Below are 22084 nucleotides of genomic sequence, written 5' to 3' on the forward strand. Positions count from 1 at the left end.
GGGCTCTGCAGTGGGGTGGCTCTGCTGTGAGACATGTTCTGCCCCATGAGTTCAGTTGCAGGGGCTGCAGCCGCCCCACGCAGCAGGGCTAGACTTGGCCTCCCCAGGGAGCTTGGCCACGGCGGTACCCCCAGCTCTTCGGTGCTTGTGCCAGTGGTGCTTCTTCCACGTGGTAAGCTGCTACCCTTGCCAAGAGAGTATTGTGCTAATCAGCAGTAGTGGGGGAAATGTTGGTGTATAGAAACATATGTAGAACAATCGCTATAGTGAAGATGAAAGGGTTTGGAAAGCCCTCTCTAAAGCCAAGGGTTTTGGCTCCACAGTGAGAATAATGGCAAAATTCAGTAGGAAAAAACCACGGATTTCAACATTTTGCAAGCTTTGCACTTAGAAATCTCATTTCTGGAGAGGTCCCCATAGACCTCAATTGCACTGTCATAACAATCTGTGATATTACCATTGACATTTTTAGGGCTTGCACACTGATATTGTGTGTGGCGCAAGTAGTAGCCCTATATAGTGCTGCTAAGACATTCAGTGAAACATAGGGTAAAATCTAGTGCCTTTGAAAATATTCATTGCAAAGACCAAAGCAGCTGAAAATAGTACTAAGAGGATCCTGTAGCAAAAGTGGATGGCTTTTCCAGGTAGCTCAAGGGTTGCCGTGTGGGCTGGCAGCTTTTTGTGGAGTCTGGGAGTCCGGAGAACCTGGAGAAACAGGTTGGGTAGCAGCCCATGAGACAGACATCCTGGCATAGCTGGAGAACAGGAGAGTTTACTTTGGGAACCCGCCACGTTTCTTCTGATGGCTTTAGAATAATCGTCATCTTCTGCAAAACACTTTGATTTCAACAAATTAGCCATTTTCCCAGGGTGAAAAATACCATGTTGAAAAACTCCAGGGTATCTCCAGCTAATTCCTAAATCTCTGATTTAGACCCTTTTAAAATCTTTCTCTAGTGTATCTTGTTTCTCATGTATTGCAAATGAGGCTTCATCATCACATAATTAGTACTGGAGAAACCTCTAGAAGTTCTCAACGTTTCAGATAAATATTCAAATATATGTTGATGTCTTCAGTTCTTTCAGACCAAAAATCTGCTTCTGTGTTATTTCTGTGTGGCTTTTTTACAAAGCTGAAGTCAATGAAAGAATTTCATATGGGATCCAGTACTTCCTATCCTCATAAGGTTTTGATTCAAGCTTTGTTCAGTTCTTACTTAAAATACGGATTTTAAGACATGGACAACTTCTGTACCAAAATAAACCAGGGATTTAGCAATATGTAGGACCTGACTGCGATGATAAACCTAAGAGGGGGATGTCTCTGTCTATGATGCTGAATAAATGACAGGCAGGGAGTGATACCTCTTTCAGAGACAAAATGTCATGAACTGATTTAAAGTTACATTAATTTGTGCCATTCAAACAGCTAATTTCTGTTGAACAGAATTGCCTTGGAAAGACAAATACAGCCTCAAGCAGAGTGAGAGAGCGATCTGCCCAAGTCTGTGGACAGCCAGAAGTATATAGGTCACGCTTGTTCCTTGACCTCCTTTCATTTAGCAGTGTATCCACAGATTGTATCAAAACAGTCCTGAAATGGTTCTCGGAGTTCCTCAGAGTTCCACAATTTCTGGGTTAGTTTCAGCAGGAACGAAATCCTTACTTGCAAACCAGCTGTGCACCTAAGTGGTCTGCAGAGACCACCAAGTGCGGATACACAGCAGTTTCTTTCCTGAAAAGGACACAGTGCACATAAACCAGTGTAGATCTATCCTCCCCATCCACAGTGTCTTAGCCTTCAAACTATATTCCAGAATGATTTTCAAACCATTTTTTACAACCAGACTCCCATGCAATTTTTCCCTGAATGCAACACGTTATAAACTAGACCACCAAGATGTCGCACTGTCTCTTTCCATCCAGTGCCTGTTTGCACAGCCTTCACCCCGCCAATCCTGGGTAACCAGGTTATGAAAGAAGGAGAAAAGGGGGAGAAAGTCGACACGAGTATGTCCCTGCTCTGTAACTTAGAGCAGGTCCTGTAATGGAGAACATGCCCTCTGGGAACCGATGCTGTTTAAAGTCAACTGCTGTTGCCACCAGAGTTGCACGGGACGCTGTAGGGGCATGTTAGCAACACCACAAGGTGCCTGCTCAGTGCCTCCAAACACCTTTCTGAGGGCGAGAATGCTCCCTGCAGGGTTCCCTATGCCTGGGAGTGACCAAGAGGAAAAAGCCCGTAATTTGCTACAGCTTTGCAAATAAACTGGAATGGAAGGTCAGAGTACACCGTTTAGGGACAGGCATGCGAGAGTCCATTCTGCCTGCGCACAGTTTGAGGGGCAACATGAACCACTTGCATTTATGTGGAAGAAAATGGTCACTGGCCTGTTTTAATTACTTAAAGAGAGCCGCAGCAGCCAAGAAGCAATCTTTAATGAATTTAAACTCGGTCTTTAATATCTGTTGTGCTTAAATTCTGTACTTGGTGAAGATAATCTTGGAAGCAGGGGTAATCAGGGAGAATGCCCGAGTGGGGGTTTCCAGTGTCCCGTCTGCAGGCAGTGCTGTGAAGTAAGCTTTGAAAAGGGTAGTTAAATAGCAAGTGATTCGAGTATGCATGAGATCAGACAAAAGCCTTGTAGCCTGGAATTTTTCACTTGGACTTTGTCTCCATTGACCCCAAAAAGGCTTTCCTTTTTTTTTTTTTTCTGCTTATCTGCATTGTATAAATAAATCTCCCAGCTCATTCTATAAATAGTCACGATTCTTTCACTACAAACATCCTTTCTGCTCAGTGTGGTTATGCCAGACATGCACCATGTCCAGGTGGAGGTCCTGTGATGCAGCATCTTGGGAGAGTACAGCTAAGCATGTATGCAGCACAAATTAAATGCTCTTTACCTGCAGTGCTATAGCAGTTTGCCCTAAAGCATCAAGTGTGCCCCTCCAGCTAAAGATTTTTATGTTTGGGTGTTACTGTGGCTGATATAAGACCAGCTCTGCACATGCCCAGGAGTGCTTGGCGAGGGAAGATCTTTCCCTGCATACCACCTCCCTCTCGTATATTGAAATTATAAATGTGCGAAGTAGTTGGCCTCGCCTCTCTTGAGAGACCAGGGTGAAACAGTTAGCAGTACGAGATGAGTTGCTGGCAGGTTTGAGGGCATCCTATCTAGTCAAACAATGAGAAAAAATGTCCACATTGAGTTAGCTTTTCGTGGGTTCTGCTGAACCTAAAAAGCCAAAGGCTGCTGTCTGAGGTACAGTTTGGCTGACTTGGGTTTTGACTCCGTCCCAGAGTGTATCAGTAGAGCATCATTTGCTCCGACCTTGCTACACTGAGGTTGTGTTTTTATTGTCCATCACCTGCAATGATGCACATGCAACCCCAGAAGTGCCTACTAATTTCTTTTGAAAGTATGGATTGCTGGGTATTGGAAGTGCACAGTGTTGTGGGGTTATCTTTTGAAAAATACTCTGGACGGGATAGACACTGAACATCTTTATGGATCAGAAGGTACCCTCTGCAAACTTGCATACATTAAGACCTAATTTTCAATATCTCTGTGTATAGAAAAGATAACGTTCTGTCAAGTGGCCATCTTCCATCTTTTTCACCAGTCATTTCCTATACAAACTGTGTCTCACATTGCCTGTGTAAGACACATTTTGCCTGTTAAAGGTATGCTGTTAGGGGAATATCTTTTTATTCTGTGAATTAATAGAATGCTGGCAATGATTAATGGTGAAAATGATCCAGAAATATGCCCACAAAATCTGTCTTAATACAGGTTCAAAGACTAATATTCTCAGCATTGGCACAGAGATTCAAGGAGCTTGTTCTCCAGTCCCTAAGGATGACTTAAGCTATGATACAGGAATATAGATTGAAACCAAAACCATAAAAATGAGGATATAAAGAACAATAACAGCAAGAATAAATAACAATTTGTTTTCTCCAGCTTATAGATGCATTTTTCCATTTAGTCACTTTGTACTTCATCCATATAAAGCTTGGTGGCTGATTTAGTCCAAAATAGGCACTGCTTCAGTAGCTAACTTGGGTATGCTTGTTCACAAAAATCAGACAGAAGATTCCCCTGGAAAAGGTGTACAAGAAGCCAATAAAATAAGTGTAAAATGGTTGCATCAGTCACATATGCACAATTATTTGGTTATTCAAATGCGTGCTCATTTAATGCATTTATGTTCTGTTATTCCTAAAGAAAACACAAAGCAGACCTAGAATTTCTTTTTCACCTAGACTGGTGAAAAAGAAATCAAACACTGATTTAGAATATGTCCTTGGCATAAAAACAAAATCAATCTACCATCTTTACATGTAAATTAAGAATTTGAAGTTATATTTAAATCACTGGGGGAAGGGAAGTGTTTCAGTTGGGATGAACTGTTTTCATCCCAATTCTTTTTAATGGAGCCTGCAGCTGTTACCATCATGAAAGATGATTTCACACTCGAAATATTACTGTTGTTTGGATATTCCTGCCTAAATTTACATTAAACCTGAAGCAGAAATAATGGAATGTGAGCATTCCCATGCATTTTGGTTGTGAACACACTTAAAAAATCATCATTGTTAACTAAGGGAAGGACTGTAAACAGTTACTTACAAATAAATCTATTTGCAGGAGGTCTCTGTATTTAAAATAAAGAACTGTTCTAAGCATATAGAGGATTTAGACATTCACATTTTCAGGAACGTATTGGAGGGCCTGTTGGGAAGATCATGACTGGTTTTATTGCATTGTACCTGAAGACAGGCTGAGCTCTCATTAGTCTGGGAAATGCTATGCCAGGCAATTTGTCTGAGAGAGATGACTCTCACGAGATCATGAACCATCGACAAAACAGTTGTTACACTGCGAAGTAGCCAGAGTCTTCACAAGGAAGGAAGGATGCTTTGAATTATATGTATAAACAAGCAGTATTCTCCTCTCTGTATATCCATGCATTTTCTTTTTAAATCAGTGTGATAGTCTCAGACTTAATTAAATGAGAGATTAAAAAATTCTGTTACCTGTGCGCTCCAGCCTCAGCCACAGCACACTCCTTAGCAGCACAAGTGCAGGCCTGTCGTATTTTGGGGGGCTTTCCTTTAGGACCAGGCAAGCCAGTGTTTCAGCTTAATGATGAATGTGGACTCTACTGAAACATTGTTTCCCAGATCCAAGGAAAGCATGAGCTGTTTTTTCTAAAAACTAGGCGAGTGGAAAAAACTGCTTTTTCTCCTTATAAGAAATACATTTTTTATTTCATTCTTGAGCATGAAACTAAAAATGTGTAAAAACAAAACTGGAATTTTCAGTATCGTGCAATTTTCTGATTACTTTACAGCATTGTTCAGCTGATATTTCACTGATATTTCAAATGATTGTTTTGTTTGGGGCAGGGCAGAATTTTCTTCTACATGTGCTAATGTTTCTCTTCAAGCTACAGCATTTGCTTAATCCATATACTGCGCTGGTGCTAAAAGGAGAGAAAGAAAATGGTTGTGGCTGTGCCTTGTACCACTGAAGTCAGTGGGAACTTTGTCAATATTCAGAGGGAAGGAGATTAGGACCTGTAAAGACTCCTTAACCAGTTAAAATAACTCTTTTCCCTGGCTCTTTTCCTCTTATTTACATAACCAATAACCATGAGAAGCCGAATTAATTTCAGGTGTGAGACTGCCAAACCAACTTTGAATTTCTTTGACTGTTCCGACTCCTTGTACTTTCAGCTCAGTGACGAGGGCCAGCGACTAACTAGGTCTTAGCAGCGGAGATGCTGGTGACTCATTGCTTGGAGAGCTGTCTCCCATTTAGACTCATCTCTCCGTGTCTACATGCATCATGGCAGGTATCCATTCTCTCATGAACCACTTTATTTTCTCTTCTTATTAGATATGCAACTGTCATACGCTTTACTTCCAGTCAAAGTGATCAGAGAAGATCTCATACTCCCACTATAAGTGACTGTGTAATCAAATCCTGAGAAAGTAGTAGGGAAGGGACCCAGAAAAAGAGATTGAGAGGGAACAAAGCAGTAAGATAGGGTGGACAGCTGGCAAAACGGTGGAGAGAAAAGGAAAAAAGGTGTGAAGAATAATCTCTAGAGCATAAGACTTCAGTTGAGAAATGAAAGTAATTTCAAGGCTGAATAAAAGGGAGAGACAGGTGAGAATAATGAAATGGTAAACCCACACAAGCAAACTAGAAAGCTATAGTCAGGATCAACAAAAACAAATGACAAGCAGAAAAAGCAAGACACAAAATGTTCCTATGTGGAAGCCAGCACAAATGATCAGGATAGCAACTTGACGTACTTTTCAAACGTTTGAAGGAAAGAAAATGAAGGAGAGAAATGAGGAATATGAGAGGAAAAAATAAGAATATGGCGATACAAAAGACTGGCTTCTATTAAATAATTTCTCAGAGTATCTCTTGCTGTTCAAAGTATAAATCAATCAATACAAAGTAACCTTAAAATGAGAACGATGTTGAGGGTGCTCAAGCCCCCATTGCAGTCAGTGGGGCATTGAGCTCACCGGTGCGCTTGCTTTAGGACGAACTGCTCTGCTCTCTAGACCCCAGTGACAGCAGAGGCCCAGTTGGCTGAGGTCGGGATTGACCATGGTGGGAGTTCAGCCACCTTGCTGCTGTGTGGACACCTCCGTGTCGGAGCCTGAACCTGCGCGCTGGAATCCCGCTCCCGAGGCCACGCGGCGTGGGCACCGCTCTGAAGGGTCCTCTCTAAGCCAAGGCTCGCCGGGTACCGTGATGTGCTCGGGATCTTGGCCTCTGGCAGTTGTCCCAGCTGCGCCAAAGACTAAAACACATCTAAGGTGGCACATCTGAAACATCTAAATGAGAACAGAAAACAAAAAAATGGTGAGGCCATTTGTTCTTATAAGGAATAATTATAAAATCTAGGGCTGTGTTATTTAAAACGCAGTTCACTTCAAGTATGTTGACAATGCTCCCTCCTATATTTTCTGCATATATTCTTACAAGACAAGTATTCTAAAGGCATGTGGGCTGGGAATTTGAAACTAGTCTGAGAGAGAAGAGTCAGTTTTTTTATTTATAATGGCAGGAATTTGCTGCTGTGTCTAATAGGACCCCTAACTTAAAGGATTTTGTTTATCTTATAAAGTAAAAATAAACATTACAGGTCAAATTCCTGTTTTCATAATAAATTCTTTAACCAAAAATAAAAAAAGGAAGAAAAATATTAATGAGTGGAATTTTTCACACCAGAGTGATGCAGAGAAGACTTGCTATGTCTGTGGTTAAAATGGGATGAGGTTAATTTCATCTTCCCAAATGCAATCTCTTTCTCCAGTGACAGGACATAGTGTTTTGAATTTTAATTACAGAGGTGGATGGGTTGGATTTGGGTTAGGGTGTGGGTATGGATTTATAACCCTGTTCCTCCTTGTAAAAGCTGGGAAAACTTGTTGTCTGGGCCCATCTTTTCAATTAATTTGCAGTAATTAAAGTATGATGGGCGGGATGGGACTAAAGTGAAATGCAATTCAAATTTAACCTTTCTTCTTTGGTATCACCATCCTTATTTACTTTAAACTATCTTCAATGCTCTGATGAGTTTAAGCCTTCCTGTATCACACACTGCGCACGCAGAAATATTTGAGTGAACTGTTGCCAATAGCTCTGAGCAAGAGAGGGGCATGTTTCAGATTACACTGAGTTTTGTTGTTCTGATCTGATCTCCTTCCTAGGAGAGGCTGAGAAAGGCAGCTCTAGGGGATTTAGTTCTAGCAGCAGCAGCAGCACATGATCTATCAATCGCGTGATTCTCACCACCGAGGCCTAATGGGGAGGGTAAGGAAAAAGCTTACAGTGCCTTGCGGAAGCAACAGCAGCTTCTTCTGCTCGTGGGCCTCCTCCGCCAGCTGGACTCGTCCATGGCTTCTCCCAGGCTGGAAACCTACTGCTGCCCTAACCGAGATGCAGCCACGGAGCTGGTGATGACCTTCCAGCCCAAGGTCTTCTGTGGAGTCTGCATCGGCAGCGCCTCCGTCAGTCTGCTGCTCACCATCCTGCAGCTCCTGCCCAAGAAGGGACAGAGCCCACGGAAGATGCCCAAAGCCTCCTCCTCCGCCACCATCCTCCTCCTCATCTCCGCTTGCGACATCCTTGGTGGCTTAGGTAAGGACCAGCTTGATGTCGCTCACCATCGCGCTGGCAAGCTCACAGTGCTTTGAGATGCACCGGCCAGGTGGGCTCGTTAGTGGCCAACAGGAATTTCTGTGGGAAATTTCATGTACTTAGGGCAAGATCTGGGCTAAATGAGATCAGAAAAATGATGTTTTGGGGGGGAAAAATATGTTGCTTAATAGGTAAATTTAAAAGTAACAGCTCTTGATGCGTCTACACCAAAATCTATACTTTAAAACAAAGGAAAATCTGGAACAGTGTCTAGTTCTTAGAGGAACACATGGAAGTGGAGGCAAGGGAGAATATTTTAAGACTAAGCTTAGCATCCAGAATATAGCTGATTCTAGGGACTATTAAAAGAACTAGTCTTGTATCTTTAAGTCCACCCCCACAAGGTTCACTCCGTTGTTCAAATGCCAGTCACTTTTCTGGGCATATCACATTGACAGTGAATTAATCTGCATTGCAGCCGTACACAGACCGTGCTGAACACTGGCTTTTCAAATGTGAGAGAAGCTCCCTTATCAAGGACAACCTGCTGCCCATTCCCTGAGCGATGGGATGCAACAATAAAACAGCAGAGCTGGACACTCATTAGTCAAAATGAGACCGCTCTGCCTGAATCTGTCATGTCGGTTCATGCCATTTACTGCTAAATGAGGTATATATACCACACTCACTGTGAAAATGCATGAGGGTTCTTTCTACAATAACATTTCTTTCCTCACATTAGATTTAAAAAAGTAGTACTGTCTCTAACTGGTAGGGAAGGGGGTTGGATTCTGGACCTTTATCCAGTATTTTTCACAGTGCTTAGTAAAAACCAGTATTAAAACAATTGATAGACCAGGAGAAAAAGACAGAGAGAGATGTAAAGAGTGTGTGTGCATCACCTGGAAAAGATCTTTTCAGTCAGATGAGGCCAGAAAGTGATAAAGTCGTTTTTCTCCCTTTCTCTCTCATTGGCAAAACTAGAAGCATTTATCCTGTGTTGTCTTTGAATTAGACTCACTTCAATAGGTAGGACACCTTTCTCACTTTCTCACCAGGGAAACCTGGTGGGTTTGTTACTCTATTTGCTAGCCACTTTCAAGCAAACACAGAAATTCTTGCTAGCAATCCATAAGTTCATTTAAAAAATGACGTTGTTCTCACCTAATTCTGAAATCCTGCTTGTGCAGTCCTTTAGTGAACAGGAAAAGCATTGCTTGTAAAAATTAAGATGGTGAAAAGTTGAAATTGCTTTTTCTGAAAGAGAAATTAAAGAGAAATCAGCATTAGCATGTGAAAATAAGCAGCTGATGGGGCTCAATCTGTTTTGGGTCAATCTGTTAAATGCTACCCAATTCATTTTACAAAAGTGTTTGACAGCTAAGTGAGATTTTGAGCTGCAGACCGCAGCATTTCAAGTCCCAGCAACTTAAAACTGTGCTGCTGCTTTCTCTGGGAGATTACACTGACATTTAAATAGTGCAGTTGTTTCCTGCTCTTTCCGTCGGCAGCTCTAGCCCTCTCGGTAAAGCACAAAATCTAGGCTACAATGTGAAAAATGCGCCCGGGAACAAGCATGTGACTTAAACCATGTTATAACAGATTCGAAGCATTAATGCATTTCTCCCTAGGTATGATCTTCAGATCGAGCGTATGGCTAGGCTTCCCAGGCCTCGTAGCTAACATTTCTGTGGTGAACGGGACCGACATATGGCCTTCTGCTTTCTGTGTGGGCAGCGCGGTAGGTACAAAGATCATCCCCGCTCTGTCTTGCCCGCAGTGCCTTTCTGCGGGCAAGCGGCTGCATCCAGAAGGAAATTAAGCTGTGAGTCAGAGTCTAAATGCGGTGCATTTCAGCCCCGGCCACACCTGCGCGTGTATTTTCATGCCTTCCCCTGGCAGCCCGGGCTCGCTGTGGGCGGCCTGCTAGGCACGGCGAGCGCAATGAGCGCGATGAGTGTCAGGGAGCGGGTAATAGCCCCAGCGCCTGCGTTTTAGGGCAGCCCTAAACCGAGGTCGGGGGCACAACTGCATTAACAGCAGAGACGTTGCCAAACTGGCTGTGAAATCCCCTGGTGGGGCCCTTGCTGGCCCAGCACCACTAGTGACGCTGTGACTGCAGCGCACCAGCAGTGTGGGCTTGTTTGGCCCCCTTCGCTGCCAAAATCGCATCCTGTGTTGATAGCACATTGTAAGGACCGACTGAATCCAGCAACTCAGGAGGGAACTTAAATTAGCTTTCTCAATGTGACACTGTGTTTTAGTCACACATGGACTACAGGATAAATATACCCACAGATACAAACCAGAGGTTTTCCTCGCCGTGTATACTGGTTGTGCTTGGATGCAGGTATTCATAAATGACTGCATCTGGTCAAATGCAATTAAGCATCTGCTGGTTTAAAAGGCATAGAGTATGAAAAAGCAAATGTATTCCAAAAGCACAAATTGAAACTCAGTTTCAAATATTACAATCACAGCTCTGAAGTATACGATGTGATTTTATTGGACAAGAGAAAAGGTCACAGATCTCCAGTACATGGAGAATGGCAAATAAGACAAAACATCAATTTACTCAAATTTAGTAGGAATGTAGGGTGCCCAAAGAATAGAATTAGCTCTGTAACCCAAAGCTTACAATACAGAAAAGGATACGCTGCATAAAAACAACTATTCAGTGTCAGTGGATTTTATGTAAAACAATACCTTATACTATAACTTTCACACCTATATAAAGGGAAATAAGATGTTTTACTGTAGATAAACATATCAATCACACACACCTATCATTTCTCAATTTTCCATCATACATGTTTTAAGTTTTGCTTGTAAGATGTGGTGGGGTGTTTGTTTGTTTGTTTGCTTTTGTTGTTGTTGTTGTTGTTGTTTTTTCTTTAAGGAAAGGAAAAGCAATAACACCAAAATCTTGTAATAGGAAAGTTCTAGTCTAAAACCATGTTTCTATATGTCTTAAGTTTCAACTTCTGGCCCTTAACACAGGAAAGTGTGTTTTTAAACAGTCAGAAAGATGCTCTGTGTAGACTGTTTGTTTTTCATTTTGATCTCAGGTTATATGGTGAGTAGCATGGCAACCTACCGCAATTTCTATTTTTGCTTTCTTGGGACACAGCAAAAGTGCTGCAGTTCGACTCCCTTACTAAATTTAAATTTAATTATATTGAGTTGAAAAATGACCCTCCTTCCACTCTAACATATTCTCATGTGAGTTTATAAAATGTTTCTTCTTCTATATTAAGTTTCTTCTGGTGCTACTGTTTTGTTTATGTGAAAACCAATAGAAATTTGAAAAAAGGTATCTCCTTTGAATAACACCCTGTGATTTGCAGATGGATACCCTCTCAGGCACTATTTTAAGATGTGACATTTTGAAAAAAAAAGTAGTTTATGAAGATTTTCTTTCTTAGGTACATGTGGTTTTTATATTTTTGAGATGGTCTTGTCTATACCAGATTTTCCAGATGGAGAGACCCCACAGTTTACCTTTGATATGGATATGTGTACGTGTAATGAAGTGTTCATTTCTTAGCTGCAACAAATATGTGCAGGTGCAGATTAAGTTACAAACTGAGTGGAATGGATAAAGTGCCTTAGAAAGAAGACTGAATGTAATTTTACATTCAGACTCCTGTGCACTAGCAATATGCCACATTATTTGAATTAAATGCTGAATAATTCATGTCACAAATGACTAGATGTAGGGTCTACACCCATGATAAAAGGAAATATTTCCCAGCTTGGTTTACCTTTTGGAGAAAGAAATGCCAGATCTTTATTCACTGGTGTTTGGCTCAGTAACAAGTATGTTGGTTTCCAGCTGTAAAAGGATGCTACTATGGAGCCATGACAAAGGATATTCAGATAAAAACTCAAAGAGGAACTCAGAGGAAAAGTAATTGGAATATTAAAATAGTTCAGGGGCAAATGAAAGAATATGCCACAAAGAGCCAGCTCCTATGGGGAAGAACTCTGGAATTTATAAACAGAGGCAAAGAAAGCTCAGTTATATATACACTCCTGGGAAAAATATATATGGTCAGCTCACAGATGCAGTGGAATTTAACTTGACTTGAATCTGTGCCTAGAATTTTCTTTCTGGATTTTTACTGAAGAAATTAATCAGAGTTTGGTATGGATAATTTTTCCAGAGGCCTTTTTTTCCCAGCTTATTGTCTTTTTTTTTTTTTTTTTTGTTATTTACTGTTCCCCAGCTTAAGTTCTTGGGAAAGAAGGGTGCTTGGGAAAGCACCCTTTGCCCTCAGAGCCCCCAGTGCAAAGGCACATGGTGGTGATGACTGTAATGACTGTCAGCAGCTATTTTTTCAAGTCTTGGATACTGAGAAATTACTAAAATTTTAACCTGAAATTAAAACATCCACACTGTAGATTTTTATTGAAGGCATAAGATGTTCAGGGCTAAGAATGGAGAGATAAATAACAGATTTTCTAAGCAGCTGAATAAGCTGAGGAAAGAAGCACTGGTTGATTTATCTGTGACTAGATCTGTTGGCTACCGCAGTTTTGTTCCTGAGATTTTGAGTAGCGTTTCATACTTCACAATCTCAGCTGCAAAACACACCCTTTCAGTGAAGATGCCACCAGGCCACAGGTTTGGCTTCTGACTGTTTCCCCACCCCACTGCCCAAGGGGTTTTTATGAACAGCTGTGACATTTTGATTTTTTTTTTTCCTGCAGATGTGGATCCAGCTTTTGTATAGTGCTGTCTTCTGGTGGTTATTTTGCTATGCTGTTGACTCTTACTTGGTGGTAAGAAGATCAGCTGGACTGAGGTACCAGAGTTAAAGCCCTAAATGTGTTCATTTCCTTCCAACACTCTATGTCCATGTCTGTATGCAGATATCTATCTAAATGCATAAATGGAGCTTGTGCATCATCTGATGTCCACATGGCTACCAGGTGATATGGGGGAGTGAGTGTGCTAGGTGCTTGGATTGCCAGGGAAGTGCTCAGGTACGGGTTTACTTGTGCCCATCTGGCATTTAAATGTAGCTGAGTTTGTTTACAAATCAGGTGCAGTTTTGGTGCTACCAACTTCTTTGCAGCAAGATACTGTTTTCGACCCTGCTCCATACCTGAAATTGGCTCTTGTGGCAAAAACAAACAAACAAAAAACCATTACCCTGAAAATGAACAAATGGAGAGGATAGTGCTGGTTTTTGTGTAGTTCATTCTCCAGGAATTTTTCTCAGCTTTTCTATTTTAGCTACTTTTTAGTATTATAATAATTACACTCCTGATTGATTGCATTTGCAGACCTTTTAGGAAGAAAAGAACATGTGCTTGCTGTACATTTTTCTGCAATACCTATAACTGGAGAGCCTAAGCACTTTGGAAAAAAACACACCAGACATAAAATACATAGTATTTCTAAGTTGCTGTTAGGAGGGCAAAATGACCTTCAGTTGCCCCTGCTAACCACAGAATTATGTGATAATGTACCCAGATGATACCGAGTAATCAGATACTGGAGACATGGTTCATTTGGCAGATGTTATCAAAATGGGGATTTTTGAGTTCCAGCTAGACATAACCCCTGCCTGTGAATGACAAACCTTATTTTGTAAAGTCATAATTCTCTAAAGCAACTGGGACTGGCTCCTTCCCCCACAACTGTTCATGGAAAAAAAAATATAGGTATATGGCTCTGATTATAAAATCAGGGTAGTCGTGCAACCAGATCTGTCACTCCTTAAGACAGGAGCTGAATCTGAATAAAAGTTACACATAATGATTTGCAAACTGCTAGAGGGTAGTTTATGTGACTGTTTGGCTCCTTTATGTCTTCATCTCCTAACCTGCATTCCATAGGAAAAACTGAAAGATGCAAGAGGCCTTCTGGAGATGTGGGGATAGGGGGAAGGCTTTCCATGCTATAGGCTTTGACTCATGCTTTTCCTGAAGGAGGCTCGTGCTCCGCCTGCTCTCCTCAGTTACTGTACTGCCTATCTTGTTCGCACCATTTCCTACCTCTAAAGATCTATTTGCACAAGGGGCCAATTTTTATGTTGCAATGTGGAACGCATAAGGCCTAGTACCTTTAACTTGTGTCCTGTTCGGTGTGCTTCCAGCACGATAGTCCTGTACCACATGATGACCTGGGGCCTCGCGGTTCTGCTCTGTGTGGAGGGGGTCGCGCTCCTTTACTACCCATCTCTTTCCAGGTAAGCAGGAGTCTGGAAACAGCCTGCGAAATAGTATCACTCTGTGAACACATGTGACTGTTCTTCAGTCTGCTTGAGAGACACACATCTGAAGCGTGTCTCAGTGAGTTAGCTCAATCCTCCAAATATCTGCCTCGGTTTTTGGTGGGTCCTTAAGGCAATACAGCCCCTTAAGGATGTTGCAGATCTGTGATATAGCTCTGCTATGAGCTACTGGAGCTCGTGAAGGCCTTGTGAGGGCAGATGGGCTGAACAAGGCCGTCACGGGCAGGGAGTGCCTGTCCCATCCTCCTGCTCTGCGTTCCTGGTTCTGGGTTGTATTTGTTTCTTTAAAAGTGAGAAAATATCACGAATGTTAATTGTCAGCTTTGTGACCCATGTGAGTTGGCTGAATTAGAAGTTTAGCATCTGGTTATTTTATTTATTTATTTATTTTTAACTAAAATTGAGATAGATAGAAAAGCCTGAACTACCACGTGTGGAGGAAAAAAAAAAAAAAAAGTGAACAAGCTCTGATGATTTCTTTTCAGCTGTGAAAATGGCCTGGAGCATGCAGTTCCACACTACATCACAACCTATGCCCCACTCGTGCTAGTGCTGGTGGTCAACCCAATCCTGTTTAGAAGAACAGTATCAGCAGGTAGGCTTCTAATGGCCATCGTGCATTGGTATGTGGTATTTAGCAAAATAATAGTAATGCATAAAGGGTTGGTCCCTTGCTAAGTCCTAAGGGATACAGCAAAGAAAGGGAGGGAATTGCCTATTGAAGAAATAAGACACCATCTAGCTGGGAAATTTGCCCTGGAGACACACTTTGGTCATGCACTCAAGTTATGCTGTTATAAAACTCTACTGCAGACAGGCAAAGCTGTTTCTATGATGCACAGTGACTCTTGATTTAAAATATTTCAGAGAAGTGTAACATGGAGGTTTAACTAGTGCAATAATGGTACCAACTTAGACTTTGCAATGTAATTTTACCTGCTGTAGAGATAACGTTGGTGAGATCTGATAGCTGAATTAGCTTCTCTGCCGCTCTGTTAAAAATAATGAAATGTGATCAGAATTTTGCTACTCCTGATTCTAAGATTGTGAAATAAATGGGAGCTGTATACAATCATTTGGGGCCTTGACATCCCAATTTAATTTATTCTCCAGTGCATTGAAGAAATGATCCTGAAAGAAAAAGCCACTGATTCAATGAATACTTTGCAAGTAATATTACCAGTGCTAGATGTTTTCAGTACCTGAATTCATACTTGTCATCTACACATTAGATATATAAAAAGCCAGCAATAGAAGACATCATATTCTAAGTTCAGTTTTCATCCAGTCTACCTTACATTCCTCTGCAGTATCATTTTCAAATGAACAGCTGGACAAATCTGTGAAATATTTTTTATACCTGGTTAGTTCTACTGTGGCACCTCCTATATGTTTCATTTAGTCAGAGACCCAGTGTGCCAGACATTTGGTACATATATTAAAAGGTAACCCTTATTTGCATCATTGTATTATATCATTCTTGTGATCTATGCAAAGAATTGCATTTGAGCCCTCACCCATTTATACAGGAGAATGTTTTCTATTCAGACTAAAATAGGATATGTTTTAGCATAAAGAAAGAAAGGAATGAACCCAAAGCCTGGGCCAAAATGTTCCATAAGCAAATATAAGCCTTAACCTATAAAATGCTCATTATCAAAAATATGTTACCCTCTGCAATTTGTAAAAAACAATGAATTGATAACTACATTCAGCATTAGCTACTATTTCGTATGGTTTGAGGGCACAAACATATTTTAGAGCACCTACTTGATAATTGGTAAACTTATCTTCCATATCATGCTTCAACCCCAAGCAACTGAAGTAACTAGTACCCAGACAAGCGAGTGCTAGTGATACAGCAAGCTAGAACAAAATATTTTTCTATAGTTATCAGCAAAGGTCTTCAGTGATAAAATAAATAATGAATGTACATACATGTGTGATATATATCTAGGTGTCTGTGTCTGTGCTTTATGTTAAGTATGTTAAATGTTTGTTGATGTCTTACGTTTCCTTGCTCTGAAGTGAACAAGCACTATTTTCTCAAACAACTCCATTTCAACTCTAACAACTTAATGGTTTCACTCCATTCTCTAAGTACAGCAATAATGAAGAAAAGGACCAATAAGGAAGAAAACACATGAAAGTCTTCATGATGTATTCTATTAAAAAAGAGAAAACCAAGTGAAGATGTAACTATGACTTAAAGAGCAAAGTCTTTTCATTGACTATAGATGATAGTGAAAGAAGGATTGCACTTGAACTTAAATAAATGCAGTCAAAGCAGGAGCGGGAAAACCTGTAGTATGGCAAGAGTTAGTAAAGCACTGGAATAGCTTGCTTGAAGAGGTCTTTGAGTCTTCCCCATTTTTCAGCAAGCTCTTTAAGACTGGAAACAACACACCTAGGTATAATTGTCATGCTCAGGGCCAGGGAAGGGATTGGATAATCTCTCAAAATCCATTCTTTCTATGGGAAAACACACAGTGAGTATGTTTGTATTTGTGCATATGTATATTCTAGTATGTGACATGACTGTCTATTTTGCTGACATCACATTTCATGGCACACGCATCACACACAAGTTTCAAAGGTTTAGCCATGGCTCTAGCAATTGCACAGCTAAATGAAGCTGTGTGTGGCATAGGATGCAATGTATTCTGCCCTAGCGTAAACATCATATAATGTATTATACCACATGTCAGATAAAAGTTTCAGGCACTACTTTTTAATTGTAAAAGATTGTTGGCCATACTATTTTCTCTCTTCAGTGGACTGAGAGAGGAAAGAAGACATAGTGGAATACCACCCGTGTTAGGAATCCGTAATAGATGTGGTTATTTTCCTTGAGTATTAGGCTCTGTGTTAGATTGCTTGGTGATGGTCTGAATCCAGCTTGGATCTAGCTCTGAACTGCTGCTAGGGATAAATCCATTTCTTTCTTTGATATCCTTTTTGCAGACATCTGTTTTCTGGATCCCTGTGCTATAAATAACAAGATGCATGTATGTTAATGAACACAATTGTATACTTTCCAGTTGCCTCCTTACTGAAAGGGAGACAAGGAATTTACACAGAGAATGAAAGACGCCTGGGCACAGAGATCCAGATCCGCTTTTTCAAAATCATGCTGGTATTCATTATATGGTAAGGGGGTGCATTATTTTATTTGGAATTACTTTTCTTTTTTTTTGTTTGTTTGTTTGTTTTTCAACTGGAGACACTCAGGAATAAAAATAAGCCCTGATAGCTTCCTTCAATTTTTGTCAAAGGTAAAGCTTCTAAGGAACGAATTCACAAACTAACCAAAGCAGCAATGTAGCATAACAAGGCAGTAAGGGAATGATAAAAATGTTTAAGAAACAGGGAGAACAGTAACTCGTAGAAACAAGAGAAAAAAAACCCAAAATGAATAGCTGTTTGGAGCAGCAGCTTTCCAATACTGTGAGCTGATAGACAGCTCTCTGCACTCAACATTCCTGAGAGCCCACTCCCTTGCCATCCAACATGGCATTGGAAACCTACACCTTGCCATCCAACACGGCATTGGAAACCCACAGTATAGCTTCTAAGGCTGGCTTAGGGCTGCGGGCTGTGGTTATATTACACAACTGCCTCTACAGTCTGTGTCTGCAGACCACAAGTGTGAGAAACAAGTGCTGCGTATCAGCTGGAAACACAGGGACTGCCGTGGTTACAGTATAGAAAAGAAACATCTCTGCTCTTTGAATTTTCTGGTCATTCAGTCTCTTTCCTGTGCTTCCATCTTCTTCCATGAAATAGGACTTTCAAGGCAGGGCAGGAAAGTAGTAGACGAATCATAGAACCATTATGGTTAGAAAAGATCTTCAAGATCATCAAGTGCGCCTGGACTCGGGGAGTGTACTCATCCTTTTCTCCAAATCCCTTGCTTCTCTGTTCTAGCAACGCAATTCAGTGCAGACAATTCTGGGGTGGTGGCTGGAACTGAAGGTGTTGGATGCACACAACATAACTGAGCAGAGCTGGAGCCTGCTCTGGAGGCAATGTTTTCTACTGCAGTCTCATAATTGTAACACAGTAGTAAGGGCTCCAGAAGGGTCGTTAATCCAGTCTACAGGGGTCTGTGCAAGGAACTGGCAAGAAGGGATCATAAAGTGTTTGCCATAAAGTGTTTGCTATTTACATAGATAACACAAACAGCAGGAAGAGGAAAGAAGCTGCGCTGGAGTAGAGAAATGGCTTTAGATTTAGCAGTCTGTACAACTATTTAATATAACAGTACTTAATAATTTAATATTAACTTATATACTTAATATAACTTAATATATTGCTTTGATAGATGGAAGAGGGAGGAAGGCTGTCATTCCCTCTTGTCCTGGCTGCTGTGTGCTGAGGGCTCTGGAGGGAAACTCTTTTCTTTGGAGATTCCTGCACTTGGGGGGTTTCTGCTGTGCAGGGTGGGGTGGCCGGAGGGAAGGAGAGCGCAGTGAACCGGCCTGCAGCCCCGCTTTCTGGGAAACTGCTGAAAATAATAAGGGGCTTCAAGGCTCCAATATCCAGGCTTCAAAGTTATGGAAAGAAAAGAGCCTCATTTCAGAGCCCAGAGGGACTAAAAAAATGCAGTTGCAACCTAAGAAATTGTGGCCAACTTGCTAGCCTGGGAGCAAGCATCAAAGAAGGGCTCAGTTCCACAAAGACCCAGTGGGGACATTTGTTTAATTCCATTCTGTCTCCTTCTGTGTTTTCCTATTAAAAATCATTGTGCTTTAATCTTTACAGTTGTTCTTCTGATAAAACATCATCTTTAGAGTGCCGAAACTCTCTTAAGGGTCACCATGCGGTAGGACTGAGGCAGTCCTTGAAGCCCCAGGAAACTGGCATGTCCATCACAAAGTTCAAACATGAGACTAGTTAGCCAAGGATAGAAGGGCAGCATGGGATTAAAATAGAGGCCTGAAAATCTGGGAGAGAAGAGCAGAAGGTTTTACACGCTGACAGAAACATAATCATAGGAAGGACATGTATAAACTCTATGAGAAAGTGTGACGGGTTTTTTTGAAGCTGCAGTCGAAATCCAAAGAAAGGCTGTTGTGACTGTTTGGAAATCATAAGAAGTAATAACCTTTTTAGTTTAGCCCTTATTTAACACAGAATATTCACAATGTCTTTTTCACAGCCAGAGGTTTGATTAAGGTCATCCTTCCCTAGAACAAACATGCCCTTTATTCCTGGAGTGTGTTGGCATTTTTAAAGATTTTAAAGTCCAGCTTTAGCTGTTTTACTTTATTTTACAGAGTTTTCAAAGTCTATTCTATTCTAAACTGAAATTTTAGGATATTTAGGGGGCTTGATTTTCTGCAGTCTTTTACAGGATGTTTAAGAATATATTTGGCTTCTTCATCTGTGAATGTCTTCTTTTTGGTGTCTTATTTTTAAGACAAAAAGATATGCATAAACTTAAAAATGTTTTGCTTTCTTCCACTTCTTTCTTTCTTTCTTCTGAAACAGCTGGTCAGCCAATATCATCAACGAGAGCCTTTTGTTCTACCTTGAAATGCAGCCAGATATCAATGAAATACCCCTGAAAAATATTAGAAATGCTGCACTGATCACATGGATTATAATGGTAGGTTAAGTATAACATTTCCTAATCCTGTAAAATAGTCTTGTAAGGCTGGAGGAATAGTGCTAGCATACTATGTGGTTGTAATTTTGGAAATAAAAACACTTTTTCAGTCTAAAAAGATCAGAGGGGAAGAGCATAAAGTAGGAGCTGTCTCTGGGAGTGCTTTTTACATGTATTTTTCACTAAGCCAAAAGGTACCAAAGAAAAAAACTTTGTTTTTTCCCCTCTGTTTCTGGAGTATGCTTTCTCTCTCTGAGTAATTTGTATCCATTTGAAGGTGCAGAATAGACCATTATAACGAGTTCTGGTCTAACCCTTCTAAACCTCTGTTATAACACAAGCTACAGGATTTCAGTTCCCCTAAAACATGGTTATTTTATGATAATTCTTTGTTTGTAATGAGGGTTTTTTATATTGCTGATTTATAAAAATAATTAAATGTTATATCATAATATATGGATGATTATTTGAGGGAAAATGCATGAAAAAATCTTGAAAGCAATGGACAAAAAGATAACTGTAAGATATCGGACTCTAACTGTGTTCTGCCCTTATTTATCCCTTTGGAATATTTGATGGTGGATTTTCTGGAGATGATAACCTGGGTTTCTGTTTCAAGAGAGTTTGTTTTAGAGCTGTCATACCTGTAAGGCATGAACACACTTAGTGTAGTTAAGTCCTTGTGCCACTTTGTATTCAATGGTTAAGTATTGCAGTTCATTCATCTGACAGGGATATTGCTCTTGTCTACCTGCAGAGCAAGAGGTCAGGTCTAGGAACTGAGCTGTATTTTAAACTGGCTGTGAAGATAGTTTTCTGTTTTTATGTGGGAAAAATTGAACTGTCTAAAACCATCTACTTGGCAAGAATCACCAGGGAAGGGAGATGATTTTTTGGGGAAATCTTTTTTTTTTGTGTATGCATCTTCTCTTTTTTCCTTCAGATTTGATGGACATCCTTACCGACTGAGAAATCTGCAGCAGTTCCAGACAGATCAATTGCCAGTGTTTAACAAAACCTGACCACATATACTAATGTCTCATCTCATATATTTGGCTTGGCTTCTAGTGAAAAATATAATATTTGCTTTTGTGAGTTTAAAAGTGTACAATATGTGAGGAATGTCACAACTCACTGGGGTCCTGAGCAGATGAAATTCTTGCTAGAAAACCATTTGGCCGTAGTGTTGATGGGACAGCCTCATCATATGGAAAAAAATAGTTTGTAGTATCTGACTCAGATTTGTTCCTCTCTACAGTAGCTGCAACCTACACTTTTATTTGGATGCAAATACTGTCTTGGAAAAGCAATGGTTCAGAGTAAGGAAGTTGCTAATTCACGCTGAATATTTTTCTGGAGTTCAAGTTCCAGCCTTGCTAAGTGTAACTGCTATTCCACCTCTCCTCTTTCCTAGGGTGTCCTTAATCCCATGCAAGGCTTCCTCTTCACATTAGCTTTCTATGGCTGGACAGGATGGAGAGTGGACCTGAAATGGCAGAAGAGAGAAATACCCTGGGAATCAATGTCCTCATCGACTGCGGGTGAAAATGCGTATCCCTCACCAGTGAACTACCAAAGCAACATCCATGATTCAAAGAAGATATCGACAAGCGACAGCCAGCAGACCGATGAGGCTATCAGTATGTTGTCTGAAGGTAATACTAGTGGTGATGACAGGTTAGCCAGGAGCTCTCCCATCTACCAGGGGTGGTAGGTTATAGGTGCAGGGCTGAATCTTGCTTCCCCCTGTTGTGAAGACTCATAAAATCATGGCACTCTGTGAACCATTGCTTACTCTGGAATTAGGTACGTGGCTAATGTTTTGATGTCATTTCTTGCAACTTTTGTGTGTGTGAGACAGAGAGAAATTATGGATAATGTCTTCTAGAGGATATGTAGAAAGCTACAAAGACCTGATCATTTCTTTAGCTGGAATATATCTCTGCAAGGACCTGTGTTACTTATTATTCATTTTCCTCCGTTTTATTTTAACCTTTCTTGTAACCTTCATGCAGTAGAAGAGTCTTTTGTTTAAATAAATGTACTAT

At 40.8% G+C, this 22084-nt stretch overlaps 1 protein-coding gene across 1 annotated transcript; it reads left to right on the top strand.

Annotated features, from left to right (window-relative positions):
* The first annotated feature begins 7720 nt into the window (after window positions 1–7720).
* GPR143 (G protein-coupled receptor 143) lies at window positions 7721–22084 on the top strand. The gene is made up of 8 exons (XM_010225531.2): window positions 7721–8180; window positions 9812–9921; window positions 12894–12988; window positions 14288–14380; window positions 14911–15020; window positions 17467–17575; window positions 19919–20036; window positions 21451–22084. The coding sequence occupies exons 1-8, from the start codon at window positions 7937–7939 to the stop codon at window positions 21748–21750; spliced, it is 1179 nt and encodes a 392-aa protein (XP_010223833.2). The 5' UTR covers window positions 7721–7936; the 3' UTR covers window positions 21751–22084.

The sequence above is a fragment of the Tinamus guttatus genome, unplaced genomic scaffold, assembly GCF_059628265.1.
Source record: "Tinamus guttatus ecotype Peru unplaced genomic scaffold, ASM5962826v1 Tinamus_guttatus_pri_ptg000083l, whole genome shotgun sequence".
Taxonomy (NCBI): domain Eukaryota; kingdom Metazoa; phylum Chordata; class Aves; order Tinamiformes; family Tinamidae; genus Tinamus; species Tinamus guttatus.

Bases quoted from the DNA above. Each gene is read 5' to 3' on its own strand.
- GPR143 (XM_010225531.2), top strand. From the start codon at position 7,937: ATGGCTTCTCCCAGGCTGGAAACCTACTGCTGCCCTAACCGAGATGCA. The intron at 9,922-12,893 runs GTAGGTACAAAG...TTTTTCCTGCAG, and splicing joins CTTTCTGTGTGGGCAGCGCG to ATGTGGATCCAGCTTTTGTA. The intron at 14,381-14,910 runs GTAAGCAGGAGT...ATTTCTTTTCAG, and splicing joins TACTACCCATCTCTTTCCAG to CTGTGAAAATGGCCTGGAGC.